Below are 12,809 nucleotides of genomic sequence, written 5' to 3'. Positions count from 1 at the left end.
GATATCTTGGGAGGAGCGAAGTGGGCGATTTGGGGGGTATCTGCGGATGAGGTTGGCGATGTAGCTAGAGGCAGTGTTGTAGATGGCTTTGTAAGCTGTGGTTAGTATTTTTTTGAATTTTATACGTTGGGTTAGTGGAAGCCAGTGAAGGGATTGGCAGAGAGGGGCAGCAGTCGCTGATCGATTTGGTAAGGTGTATGAGTCTAGCAGCAGCATTCATAATAGACTGAAGGGGGGATAGCCTGTGTAACGGTAGACCAGTGAGGAGGGAGTTGCAGTAGTCAAGGCGGGATAAAACAAGGGCATGGATAAGTTGTTTTGTGGTGTCATTGGTCAGAAAGGAGCGGATTTTGGAGATGTTCCCTAGGTTGAGGTGGCAGGATTTAGCCAGTGATTGGATGTGGGGCCCAAAGGAGAGGTCAGAGTCTAGGATCACACCTAGCACCCTGGCATGAGGGAAAGGACCAATAGTTGTACTGTTGATCTTAATGGTAAAGTCGGGGATCGGGGAGGAGGAAATATTACAAGCTTGGTTTTAGAAAGATTGAGTTTAAGGTAGTGGTGCGACATCCATGCTGATATATCACAGTAGATTTGTGATACGTGAAGAGATTGAGGGGGTGAGCTGGGGAGTGGAGAGATAGATCTGGGTGACATCCGCATAGAGGTGGTATTGGAAGCCATGGGAGGTGATCAGTTGGCCCAGGGAGGAGGTGTAGACAGAGAGAAAAGGAGAGGCCCAAGGACAGAACCTTAGGGTACCCCAACAGGAAGAGGAGCGGAGGAGGAGTTTTATGTGACACTGAAAGTGCGCTGAGAAAGGTAAGAGGAGAACCAGGAGAGAGCAGAGTCCCAGAGTCCAATGGAGTGGAGTTTACTTGGAGGCAAACTGGAGCAGGGAGATGGGTCTTAAGTTACTCAAACAGGTGGGGTTCAGTGAAGGTTTTTTGAGAATGGGGGTAACCAGTGCATGTTTGAGCTGGGAGGGAAAGGTGCCCATGGAGAGTGAGAGGTTGAAGATGTGGGTTAGAGAGTTAAGGATAGAGTAGGAAGGAAGCTGCAACAGTTGTGAGGGGACAGGATCCAGGACACAGGTGGTGAATTGGGCCTTGGAAAGGAGTTGGGTAACTTCCTCAGTGGTAACAGCGTCGAAGGTGGAGAGTGTTAACTGTGGTGTTGGGCCTGGTTTGTTGGTTAGAGGAGGAAGCTTGACACTGGAGATCTCATCACGAATTGTGTCTATCTTCTTGAAATGACTGGCAATCTCCTGTGCAGTAAGTAAATTGGTGGGGGGTGCAGTAAGGAATTAAGGGTAGAGAAGAGTTGACGAGGATTGGATGAGAGGGTCTTGATGAGAGTGTTGTAGTAAGTTTGCTTAGCAGCATGGAGGCTGGAGTTGTATTTGAGAAGAGCGGATTTGTAGAGGGGTAAAGTCTTTCAGGGATTTAGTTTTACGCCATGCTCACTCAAGAGTGGGGCTGCGTCTTTTGAGACTTCTGGTGTCATCTGTTTGCCAGCGTTGTGACAGGCGAGGCCTGGTTCTGCGTGTAGAGAGAGGAGCAAGAGCGTCCAGGGAGGATGATAGTTGTTGTAGCCAGGTCTGGGCAGGACAGGGGTGCAATTTTATCGAGGCGCTCAGTAGTGGAGTGAAGAAGGTCAGGGCTGAGGTGATGGAGGTTTCTACGACTCCGCCCCCTTTTCATCCGCTGGGTCTGGGTGAGTGAGTCCAGAGGAGGCCACCATGGGAGAGTGCAGCTGAGGACACAGGCGGAATAAGAGGTCATTGATAGTAGAAAGTTTGTTAGAGGCTGAGCGGGCGTTCCAGAGGGCACATGGGAGGGGACGGGGCGTGGAAGCAGGGGAATTGAGATGAGAGAGTGAGGGTTGCGGCTGTGGCCAGAGAGGGAAGGCTGCTGCTTCTGTGGGTTGGAATTTGATGGTGGAGGGCCAGGGTTTGGGGCGATGTCTCTGGAAGTTAGTAGTAATAGGAAGGTGAGGGAGGTGAGGTGGGAGCGAGATTTAAATGAGGGCAAATGCCGCAGTGACTTTGTGGACCAAGAGAGAGCAGGAGATAAGTGCAGTGATATTGATAGGGCAGAAGTGAGGGTGATATGTACAGGAGGAGGGGTAAACAAGAGAGAGTTTAAGAGAGGGCATTATCGCAACAAAGAGAGTTAGCAAGAGCATGCTGGAGAGAGGAGAGATGGCAAAGGAAGGCTGACGGAAAGAGGTAAGAGAGAGAAGAGCACTTGCAATCTACTTGAGGTGGAGCACTAATGTTTATACTTGCCTTAGTCAAAGTGCCGTGTTTAAAGTGCCATGCACTTAGCACCGTAATGCGTACGTTTAGAACTATAGCTTGAATATGTTTTGGTAAATACCTGGGAAAAATTAAAATTGTGCCTGTGTCCACATATATATGGACCTAACTGTATATATATTTCTGAAGGGAAAATATACATTATCAGGAGTATTCTTCTTTAAGTGGTAGGCTTGTCCTTATGCATATACAACTGTAGGAAGGAAGGAACAATGGTGACATCTATTCACATATCTTTTGTTGGTGAAGGATCTACCCGTAGCATGTCCTCAGTATTCTTCCCTACTGCATGGCCTATGACAAGAAAGTAGGTTGTGATTCTTGTATAATAATGTCCTCTATCTCCCAAAATGAGTTCCCAAGACTGGGCATTTTTATAGTTTGTGTAGCACTACCCTCTTAGGAGTTAGTTATTCTCAGGTTCTCTGTCGTTCTCAAGCCCTCTCTGAAAGCCCAACCCCTGCTGACACCACAATACTCTTCTGACCAAAAAGAATTCTCACCAGAAAATAGACTCACACACAGATTAGAGTGAGATTAGAGTGAGCTGATCTGATGTTTATTAAACTGGGCTGTAAACTTGGTCAAACAGCATAAAGTGGTATATGTATGTAATGGCAATTACTACTCTTAGCAGTTCTAAGAAAAGAAAACCTCACAGAAAAATCTCAATCAGCGTGAACAGGCCTGCTATTCAGAAGTTAACCTAAAACCTCAAACCTGAGGGGTTTCTAGTCCCCAGTGAGCAAGGAAAACTATCAAAGGCGGAACCAACTGTCTTTTGGACCCTCAAGATCTGATGGCAAGGTTTAAATCTAAAACGGAAGAGAGCTCCTTTTAATTAGGGTAGTCAATGTCCCTTTTTTTTTTAAATTCAGTGAGGAATCTTCTGCATACTTGTTTGGGACCAGTTAGTCCACTACAATGATCCAGACGTAAAACATGGGAAGAGATGAAGGTGGTAGTCCCATAAAGGATTAATACCAAAAAAAGAACAAGTACGATCCCTTTTAAGTGGCACTTGACTTGGGTGGTGTCCCTTTTTAATGCACTAAGCAGGTTGCAAATTCTAGGTAAAAAGGTGTCAGGAGTTGGCAGATGCACTTGCTGGCAAATGGCAACTCCTCTGTGGGCTGCCTTGCAATGGTGGTAGATGTTCCCTTAAGATAGTAGGCCGATGGGTAGGGGAGCAATGACATGGTTTGGCCTGCCAAAGGCGTGCACTGCAATCCGCTCTGATTGAACTATGCTGCAAATGTGTTCAATAGTAGCAGCTGGGGGAATTGGGCTGGAACACGTGTTAAGTATATGCAATGTCCGCAACTGTGTGTGGGAAAGTGGAAGATTTAAGAGGAAGTATTCGTTTGGGTTTCTGTATGGGACTCACTTGATCTGTGGCATGACTCAGATCCCGGCGGTCACTCAATCTCTGTAGATGGGGGGGGCAGAACTTGCAGCGTTCTGTTGGGTCACTCTGCTCTGGGTCACTAGCTGGCAGAATGTGGCACATCATTGTGAAGTGGAAAGAAAATTATAAATGGCTTTTAATTTTTTTTTTTTTACAAATATCTGAAAAGTGTGACATGCATTTGTATTCCATCACCTTTACTCTGATACCCTAACTTGCCTTTAGAAGTCACCTAATTAGTAAATGTAGTCCACCTTTATGTAATTTAATCTCAGTATAAATTCAGCTGTTCTGTGAAGCACTCAGAGGTTTGTTAGAGAACATTAGTGAACAAACAGCATCATGAAGGCTAAGGAATGCACCAGACAGGTCAGGGATAAAGTTGTGAAGTTTAAAGTGGGGTTAGGTTTTTTAACCTCTCTAGCGGTCTGATTATGTCCATATTTCTGTGCTGAAAGTGGTACCTTTTTTTTTTTTTGCATGGAAATATGTATTTTTTTTTTATTGTAGGCCTGTAATTTGTAGGAATAACTCACTGAAATCTGTCCGAACAAGAGTCTAGTAAACATCCCGGGTAGGATAAAACTTGACACACAAAATCATAAATTATAATTTAATAACTAATCATAAAAATAATATAATAATTTAATTCAATAAACCTCCTGACCTTAACACTGAGTTACTGAACCAGAATAAGTAGGTGGTTATGAAGCCAGAACATCTCATTTGCATACTTTTTCTGAGTCTTTGACTTGGAAAGTAATAAGGCCTTATATGAACATAACCATGTCTGCAGTAAACGTCAATGGCACCCTCCAAGTTTCTTGGAGCACAAGTTAACTTTAAAAGTAGAATTGTGCATTAAGGTAAAAAAATAAAATGGAATTTTATGGTTGCCCATATACCTGGTGGATTTGGTGTCTTTGATGCTGGAATGTTATATACATATATACAGCAGTGCAGTTTGGTAGTCAGAATGTGTAGTCGGAGCAAAACCTGAAGGAATAAATATATCCCCTACGTGAGTTTAGTGCAGCCCATCCCTTGTTGTTTTGGCTTCCAGTTTTTAGCTACCCTTACACATCTAGAGCGGTCAGAAGGTTTTGCTTTCACACATAAAGCAGAACTTTACCCACAAAAACTTTGATAAAATAATGAAACCTACATTCCACATGAATAATTATGCTATCAAAATTAGTGTTTGCTGTAAATTGCCTCTAGCACTGTTCCTGTTTCTTCTTGCCGGAGACTGCCATTTTGCTGAAGCCCAGATCTTTAGGCTGTCAGCAGATTGGACTACATTTGCAGCACAGTGCCTTAGAATAGAGATCAACTGAGTGTGCAGAGCGGGGTGAGACAGTGTATTACTGGATTTTAAACTGTATAGGTACTTATTTTAATGTTTTACATAGCTATACTTGCAAATGGGCCAGCCTGAACTGATCTAACAGGACTTCAGTTTGACTAAAGTTCCACTTTAAGACTTCCTAAGTTCTTGCCCCCTAAAGATGTCTGTCAAGGCACAGGTGCTTGGTTTGTTCCTAAATTTTACATGTACTGTTATGTTTTTGTTTTTTTTCTCCCATTTTGGATAGAGTAAGGGAGGGTTACAACCCATGTCAGTTTATTCTTTGACGCTTGTGTCCCATTTTGCCAGTCCCTATCCTGGCTCCCACTCGCCCAACGAGTAAAAGTCAAGATACTTACAACAACTTAAAGCCATCCACAACTCGGCCCTAGTTACATCACTAACCTGGTCTCAAAATACCAACCAAATCATTCTCTTCGTTTCTCCCAAGGCCTACTCTCTAGCTCCCTTGTCACCTCCTCCCATGCTTGCCTCAAGGTTTTGTACAGAGTTGCTGCCATCCTCTGGAACTCCCTTCCCCAATGTGTCTATCTCTGTTTTTTTAGATCTCTGAAAACGCATCTCTTCAGAGAGGCCAATCCTGCCCCCACCCAACAACTGTACATGTATTTTGACCATCAGCCCATCCCCCACAGTTATTACCCTTTTGTATATCTCGACCCTCCCTCTTGCATTGTAAGCTCTAACGAGCCGGGCCCTCTGAATCCTCCTGTATTAATTTGTATTTTAATTGTACATTCTCCCTTATGCTGTAAAGCACTGTGTAAACTGTTGGCGCTATATAAATCCTGTATAATACATTTGGGGATATTTACTTTCCCTTCCTGTCCCATAGCCATAGCAGGAAGGTGAAAATCTCAGCAAATGTAAGGGAATTCTTGAGGACCCTCAGTTCACCAGAAATGGTGCCCCCATTGGAACATTTCCCCTCTATATTCTTGAGACAATCCAAAATGTTGGCTCTCCTTTTACTTTCACTTTCGAAGATAATGGTAAACAGGACAAATCGAGAGGGTGACTCTCTCTAAAGGGGGCACAGACTGCATCAAAACAGGTGTTCTAATTCCTGTCCATTCTATCTCTATTCTATTTGCCTTTTAGTTATATTTTAAAGTGACTTAATGACCACATGATGACCCTTTTTAAAAGAGTTCTGTTGAGCTTGGAGTTATGCAGGGATTTATTAGGACGAGAGCAAAAGTAGTGATATTGTATATTCCAATCAGTAGCATTCCTTGATTCATTTATTAGGCAGTGTTTCCACTTTTGTGCCAGTTTTGAAGCCCTTCCTTTTTCTTGCGTGACTTAGAAGCTGTCCATAGGAATGCATGGCTAATTTGTGTTTTTATTTTGGAGTGACTTTTTTTTTTTTCTTTTTCCTTTTGTTTTACCTCAACAGAATATACTTCTTCCTGAATGTTTCTACTCCTTTTTTGACTTGAAGAAAGAATTCAAGAAATGCTGCCCAGGATCTGGTGATTTAAGTGAACTTGATGTGACAGCAATGGCAAGTTGTATCCTTTTTGTTACCTGTATTATCACCACCAAAGGTGTGGTGCATTTTTTTTTTAATTATGAATTTAGGATAAAGAAATGTTTTATTTATAAAATGAAAATATTCGGGTAGAGCACATCTTTTAATTAAAACGATCATAGCTGCAGGGCAAGGTGGGCGGGGGCAAGAGGGGTAGGTTTGCAGTGTAGGACAGGGTGCCGCCGGGTCCTGAGCATGCAGAAGGGTCTGTTTACAAAATCTGGCTTTCACATTATTCTATGCCCCAGCCTCTGTGGCTGCTACAGCCAGTCCAAAAATTGAGTTGAGGATATGTCCTTACCCATTGCCTGTCTCTTCTCTGCTGCAGCAGTTTCCTTTCTACAAAGGAGAAACTCTGTCTCTCTTGTGGGCTTGGGTTCTTGTCAGTTTGGCCAGCTGGATGGAAGTTGTCATAGTCCCAGTGGCAGTACAGGTGAAAAGAACAAGAAAAATAATTACTCTGTGGCCCCGTTTTCTGCTTCCCATCCAGCAGACACCATCGTTCTCCCCAGGCCAGAATGAAGAGGTTGGAGGACAGATGTAAGGCTGTATCTTCTCCACCTAGGAGTCCTGACTGCTCTGCATTCCAGACTGTACTAAGGTGTGCTGTAAACCTGCCTTGCAGTGCAGGTTTATTAAAAGGGAATGTTACATTCTTGAATGGGTTAGATATTACTGGGACTTTTCAGCAGCCACATGCAGTGGATGTAGTCCACAATCACACTATATCTTATTTAAAAATCATTCAATGTAGCATCTGAAATGGCCCAGTAATTTCTAACCTATTAAAAAATATGAGCAAAAACAGCAGGTTATGTGGTGCCATAATACAGCCCAACTACAGGAAAGTAAAAAAGGCCACTTATGCAGTTTTTTTTGAGGGGAGGGTGGAGCCTCTTTCACTTATCTGTTTCCTCATCTGCCCAAAGCCTTGCCATCAAATATCATACAGAGACATCAACCACAGTCAATCACAACATACACCGAAGCTGCGGGGGACCAGTCAGTGGTAAAGGGAGCTTGCTGAATTAAGGAGTAAGGTAAAGCTGGGTACACGGTTTGAAATTCAGCTGGTCCCTGCTGAATCGGATACACTTCGATCTGTGTGTATTTCTCTGTTAGAAGGCTGATCATTAGATCACCTTCTGTCGACTGGGATTGCTGGGAAAACTTTGATCAGCATCTTGCAACTAATTAGCTGCAGCGGTGATCTGCTTTTTTTTTTTTTTTTGTTTGTTTTTTTCTGACCGTGGAGAGCCCCTGCTGTCAGAATACTGTCAGGGCTCCTGCACTCTTTACATTATTTTGCTCCTTACCCTTACACCTTGTAATTTATCCAATCCTGTCCTCTGCACTCTATAATTTGGGTATATTGATCAGGTTGGCATGGGTAAAATAACTGGTCATGCACAACAGGCAGATGGGGGGGTGACCTTGTGTCGGCACTGCATGGCAGAAATATGGAGACTGTCTGGCTTTACTGACTGCTTTCTGGAAAAAAAAAAGTTGCCTGGCTGTTTGCTAATCTACTGACTTCAACACTGTCAGCCACTGACCTGGAACGTGTATGTACAGCAGATTTGAAGCTGCAGAACTCGTTGTTGGTATACTTGTTCCGATTGTATGATTCCCAAGTATTGAAAGCTGAACTCGAGACTCAAACAATTTTAAATATGTTCCTCAGTATCTACAAAGGCTATAAATCTGCAATTTTTGATGGTGAGTCTAGTATGCAGCCTGTAGTTTTTATCTGCATATTGGATATTCATCCCATTGATGTTAGAACTGGTGGGGCATATTTCTAGCCGGGATTACAACTTTATTGTCTGAGACCTGAATAATTGGCCTCTACCTAGGTGGTAATTGAATATTTGGGTATTTACTGCTAGGCCCCCACCTTCCACAGGCTGGGGGAGACTGTTGATTCCTTCAGACTTCGAGTGTGTAGTGTGTTTTTACTTCTACGTATAGAATGCAATAATATACTGAAGATCTGTTTTATTTCCTGATGAAGTGGCTTATGTGAAACGAGTTGGCATGACAGGATGCAGACTTTTCAGATCTGCTCTTTATAAGTGTTTGATGTTAACCATGGACTGCATGCTGGTTATATCCATTTAATTATTTTTATTCTGAAATAAATATAAACTATTAGGTTTGAATATATTCCCCCTGCATTAAAGAATACACATTCCTCTTGTAGTATTACAATATATGCTTTTCCCAGAGTTCTGCTTTAACAAGTAAGTTCACCTTTACCAAAAAAAGCACAGTATTATGTTCCATACGGGTATAGCAGCATGTTGTGTTAAATCTACCCTCGAGCCTGGGCTCCCTTTTTTATTTTCAAAGAATGTAGACCAATGGCGCATTAAAAGAAGCCACTTTGAAATCTCTCAAAACCTGTAATGGCACCATCCTGAGTTGTTTTAGGGGTGGAGCAACTGTTGGGATCAGCACCCCCTTAGTGCCAGGAGGGAGGGAGCGTCATCTTGTTCTTTGGGCAACATGTGCGCAGTGTTTGCTCTCCTTTCACAGCCAATGAGCTCATCATAGGCAACAGGACACAGTTCACCTCTTTAGACCAGGTTTCATGTTACACCCATATTTGGGGTAATATGGTTAGGATTCTCCATCCCTCTGCTGTTTAAACTAAATTTCGGGGTGCTTCTTCCTGCAGCCTTCTGTCTTGGTTTACATTTGGAGCAGCTGTGCATGGTTCTACCCACACAGTCCTGTCATCCCTTCACAGGGTCTAGTAATGGAAATACTACAAGTCCCATCTGCCACTGCAGCCAAGGGACCCAGCTTACAATGAAGCACAAGTGCGGTGATGTCGCACCAATTTTAAAGTTCATTGTTTACTTCCTCCAGCCCTATAACTCAAGGTCTGTGCCGCCATATCTGTCCAGGGCTGGGGGTAAATCATGCGAGAGCCTGTGCACTGCGCCCTTGATGGTTTCAATGATCTGCAGGCTCCAATGGAAAAATCGAATAATGGTTAATTCAGTACTTGTTCCTATTAAAGTATATGAAAAATTATACATTGCAGAGTCAAATTGTCATAAGGGCAGAGAATCTGGAATGTTGTGAGCAGCGCAGAAGTGATCTTGTTGACTCTTTCCAAAGGCGCTTATCCCCTGAAAGTAGAATGATCTCTGAATACAGAACTGTGGATTTTTTTTTTCCCTTTGTATATTTTGCGTTTCCTCATGTAGGTTTTTGTGTTTTTATGCATTTTCTGACCTGGTCACTTGCAGCACATGAAATGAAGCCAAGTTGCTTTATCACAAAAGGCTGTAAATATCTTTTGTGTGCTCCTAATCTCTAGGTGGCTGAATATCTGGAAAGCAGCAATGTTTTCACAGCCTGTAATAGGAGTTCAGCCTCGACACTCCTCTGTTGATTCTTGTCATGTGGCGACCTACAAGCCACTTGTATTCATTTTATTTATTCCTCTTGCCTGAAAGGTGCGTCCGGCTTCAATCAAACAGGTTTGTTTGTTTTTTTCCCTCACTGTGGTTAAACACTTGAGCCTGTTTTGTTTTTTTTTTTTTTTTTTTTTTTTTTATTAAACAATTCAAAGAATGACCGTAACTCATTCATTATGTTCAATAACTTTACATAGTGTGCATGAGAATTTATGCCTCATGTACTCAGGACGTCTGTTTTGGCCCCTCTGATCACCAGAACCGCCAGCAGAAGAAAAGCTGTTTAACCACTTCAGTATTGGACACTTTCACCCCCTTCCTACCTGAGCCAATTTCACACGGATTTAAATTCTTTTCATATTGTCACCAGTGCAGTATGGCATCATCCTATAACTGGTGTGGAGGTGATTGGGGACACTGTCACTGTTATATGCAACCATTTTATCTGAATGAAATCATTCAGTGTGTAGTATTGTTTGGCCACAGCCAATCAAATGGTACAGATAAGCTGTGATTGTCTGTCCATGTGATCACTGTGACCAATTAGAGATCAACACAATAGTACACAATGAAAGGTATGAATGAAAGCCATTCATTGTGCACATCTGTCATGCAATCTGCTGTGATTGATCACATGGTACCGGCAGCAGCCCAGTACACTGATCTGTCATCTGCAGACGGGTGACAGAACACACTGCAGCACAGCCCATGGGGTGTGATTCTGGGAGGACCTCATATGACTTTCTCCCAGAACAGGAGAACTCCCACCTGGCCATCCTATTGCAGTAGGCTGAGTGGGAAACTGGTAAAAAGCGTGATAAAAACTGTGTATTGTGTGTTTAAGGCTCATCAAGCATTTGAGCATTCATGGATTCCATTGACCAGAATCTTCATTCTAGTGTCTAGACATGTTTTGAGGCACATGTAGTAATTTTCAGCTGCTCTTCTGAATGCTCGTTTGGTAATTTTTTTTGTTTTTTTTTCCTAATATGCCTGTAAATGCCTATGTGAGCATAGGCACATAGGCCTACAAAGGGGTGTTTTTATGGGCTGGAAAAAAAGCCAAACACCTGTAAAAGCTGCATTTTGTAAACTGTGCATGAGCACGCTGTTCATTTCATATTCCTGTATGAATGCAGTTCCAGAATCTTCTGTACACAGTTCTGAGGTATGCTGAGAACTATTTAACAGTTCTGACCTTTGTCAGTGGCAGTTTAGTGGCTACAGCAGCCTTTCTCATCCACCGTCCCTTCAGTGGTTGCTTGAAGTTCTTTGAGCAGTGGGGAATTGATCTCCCACTTACACTGAACACCAATGTGAGGGGGCAATATTTCAGTAACCAAAAATGCAAGATGGACAGGCGACATTGACCTCTAATGTTGGGTGCACTTCATTTTGCTCCCTCTATGCTGTTAATTTCAAGAATACATGAAAATTTTGTCATTTTTATAGCAGGTGGGTGTTTGAAAAAACTACCCCAGGGGTCAAATACTCTAGGTCAGCCTTTCTCAATTTATTTTTGTACCTTTTTAGGGGAACAACCAAAGTAACTTTCATGTGTCTGGGAACCCCTGCTAAAATTTATAGATCAGTGGGAAGCATGCCCCTTACATTGGTGGTCAGTAAAGAGTGCCCCCTTTACGGTGGTGGTCCAAATGCCCCCCTTTTACAGACAGCTGAAAAGTTTAATGTTATGCTGCTGATTGTGGCTTTGGATTTGAAATTATGTAGGCTCCACCACATGGGGTCAGTCAATTTGCCACAGCTTGAGGAACCTCTGGCAACCTCCTGGAGAAACCCTGGTTGAGAATGGCTGTTGTAGGTACAACACATTTCTTCTCCTTTTTTACTTTTATACCTTTCCACAACTTATTGATCAGGCAAATATGCTGACAGCTGTAGGTATACTCATTTATTTATTTATTTATTTTTTATATCAAGGATTCCCCCAAATGTAAATTATTTTAAGGTTCCTCCAAGGTAGACTGAAAAATGCTGGGTAGGCAAGAAGGAACAATCGGTGTGTACTTCCAGAAGCCTTTCTAGGTGAAGAAACTGGGTGGGTCTGACAGGAACACTTCAACTTCAAAATTGAAAATGAACACTGCCTACCTGTCGAGTGTGTCAGTTTTTAATTCCCAGACACACCACTCCCCTTGTCACACATTTAGCACATCCTTGCTTGTGATGCTGCAACAACCTTTGCACCATTTAGAACCATTTCCTATTAAGAAAGCCTGATGGGAGGAAAATAATGCCTGTTTCTTACAGCCACCAGTCAGATTCCAACCTGCCTTGGAAAAAGTCTAAGTGATTGGTGCTGCAAGAATCAGAACGAAATCTAATTATATGGCACAGGCTATACTAAGTTGTCATAGTCTTCCACATTCATACTGTGCCTGTGAGGTGGCCTCTGTATGAATGGTGGTGCAGTGAACTGATACGGCGTAACATTTCTGACTTTAGCATATCTGTAGTGTTTACTGGTCAAAATTTGTGTCTCCTGAATGTTTCACTTGTTGCTTGGACTTTCTCTTTAAAAATGCACATTTCTACATAGGCAAAGGACACATCCCTGACATGGCCCCAGTTACACAGACCCCAAAGTTCTAATATGCAGAAAATGACCAGCTAAACCAAACAAGTGCCTGTTTTTACTATTATTTCTCCCTTTTTTATATTGGCTGTTCAAAATAACTAGTATTATAAAGGTTGGATGAAAGGTTTAAAGCAGCATTACACTTTAA

General features: G+C 42.6%; 1 protein-coding gene across 5 annotated transcripts in view; it reads left to right on the top strand.

Annotated features, from left to right (window-relative positions):
* Window positions 1-12,809, top strand: part of ESRP1 (epithelial splicing regulatory protein 1) — a 96,951-nt gene that overhangs the window by 38,978 nt on the left and 45,164 nt on the right. For all 5 annotated transcript variants that reach the window (XM_089666803.1, XM_089666811.1, XM_089666795.1 and 2 more), the window contains exon 4: window positions 6,497-6,611. In XM_089666803.1, the coding sequence (XP_089522929.1) occupies window positions 6,497-6,611 (115 nt within the window). The remainder of the gene's footprint in view (window positions 1-6,496; window positions 6,612-12,809) is intronic.

The sequence above is a fragment of the Staurois parvus genome, unplaced genomic scaffold (assembly GCF_062004578.1).
Source record: "Staurois parvus isolate SC_StPar_1 unplaced genomic scaffold, SC_StPar_1.0 ptg000052l, whole genome shotgun sequence".
NCBI classification, from domain to species: domain Eukaryota; kingdom Metazoa; phylum Chordata; class Amphibia; order Anura; family Ranidae; genus Staurois; species Staurois parvus.
Note: the sequence above shows the minus strand (reverse complement) of the source record. Positions and strands in the feature narration are given on the sequence as shown.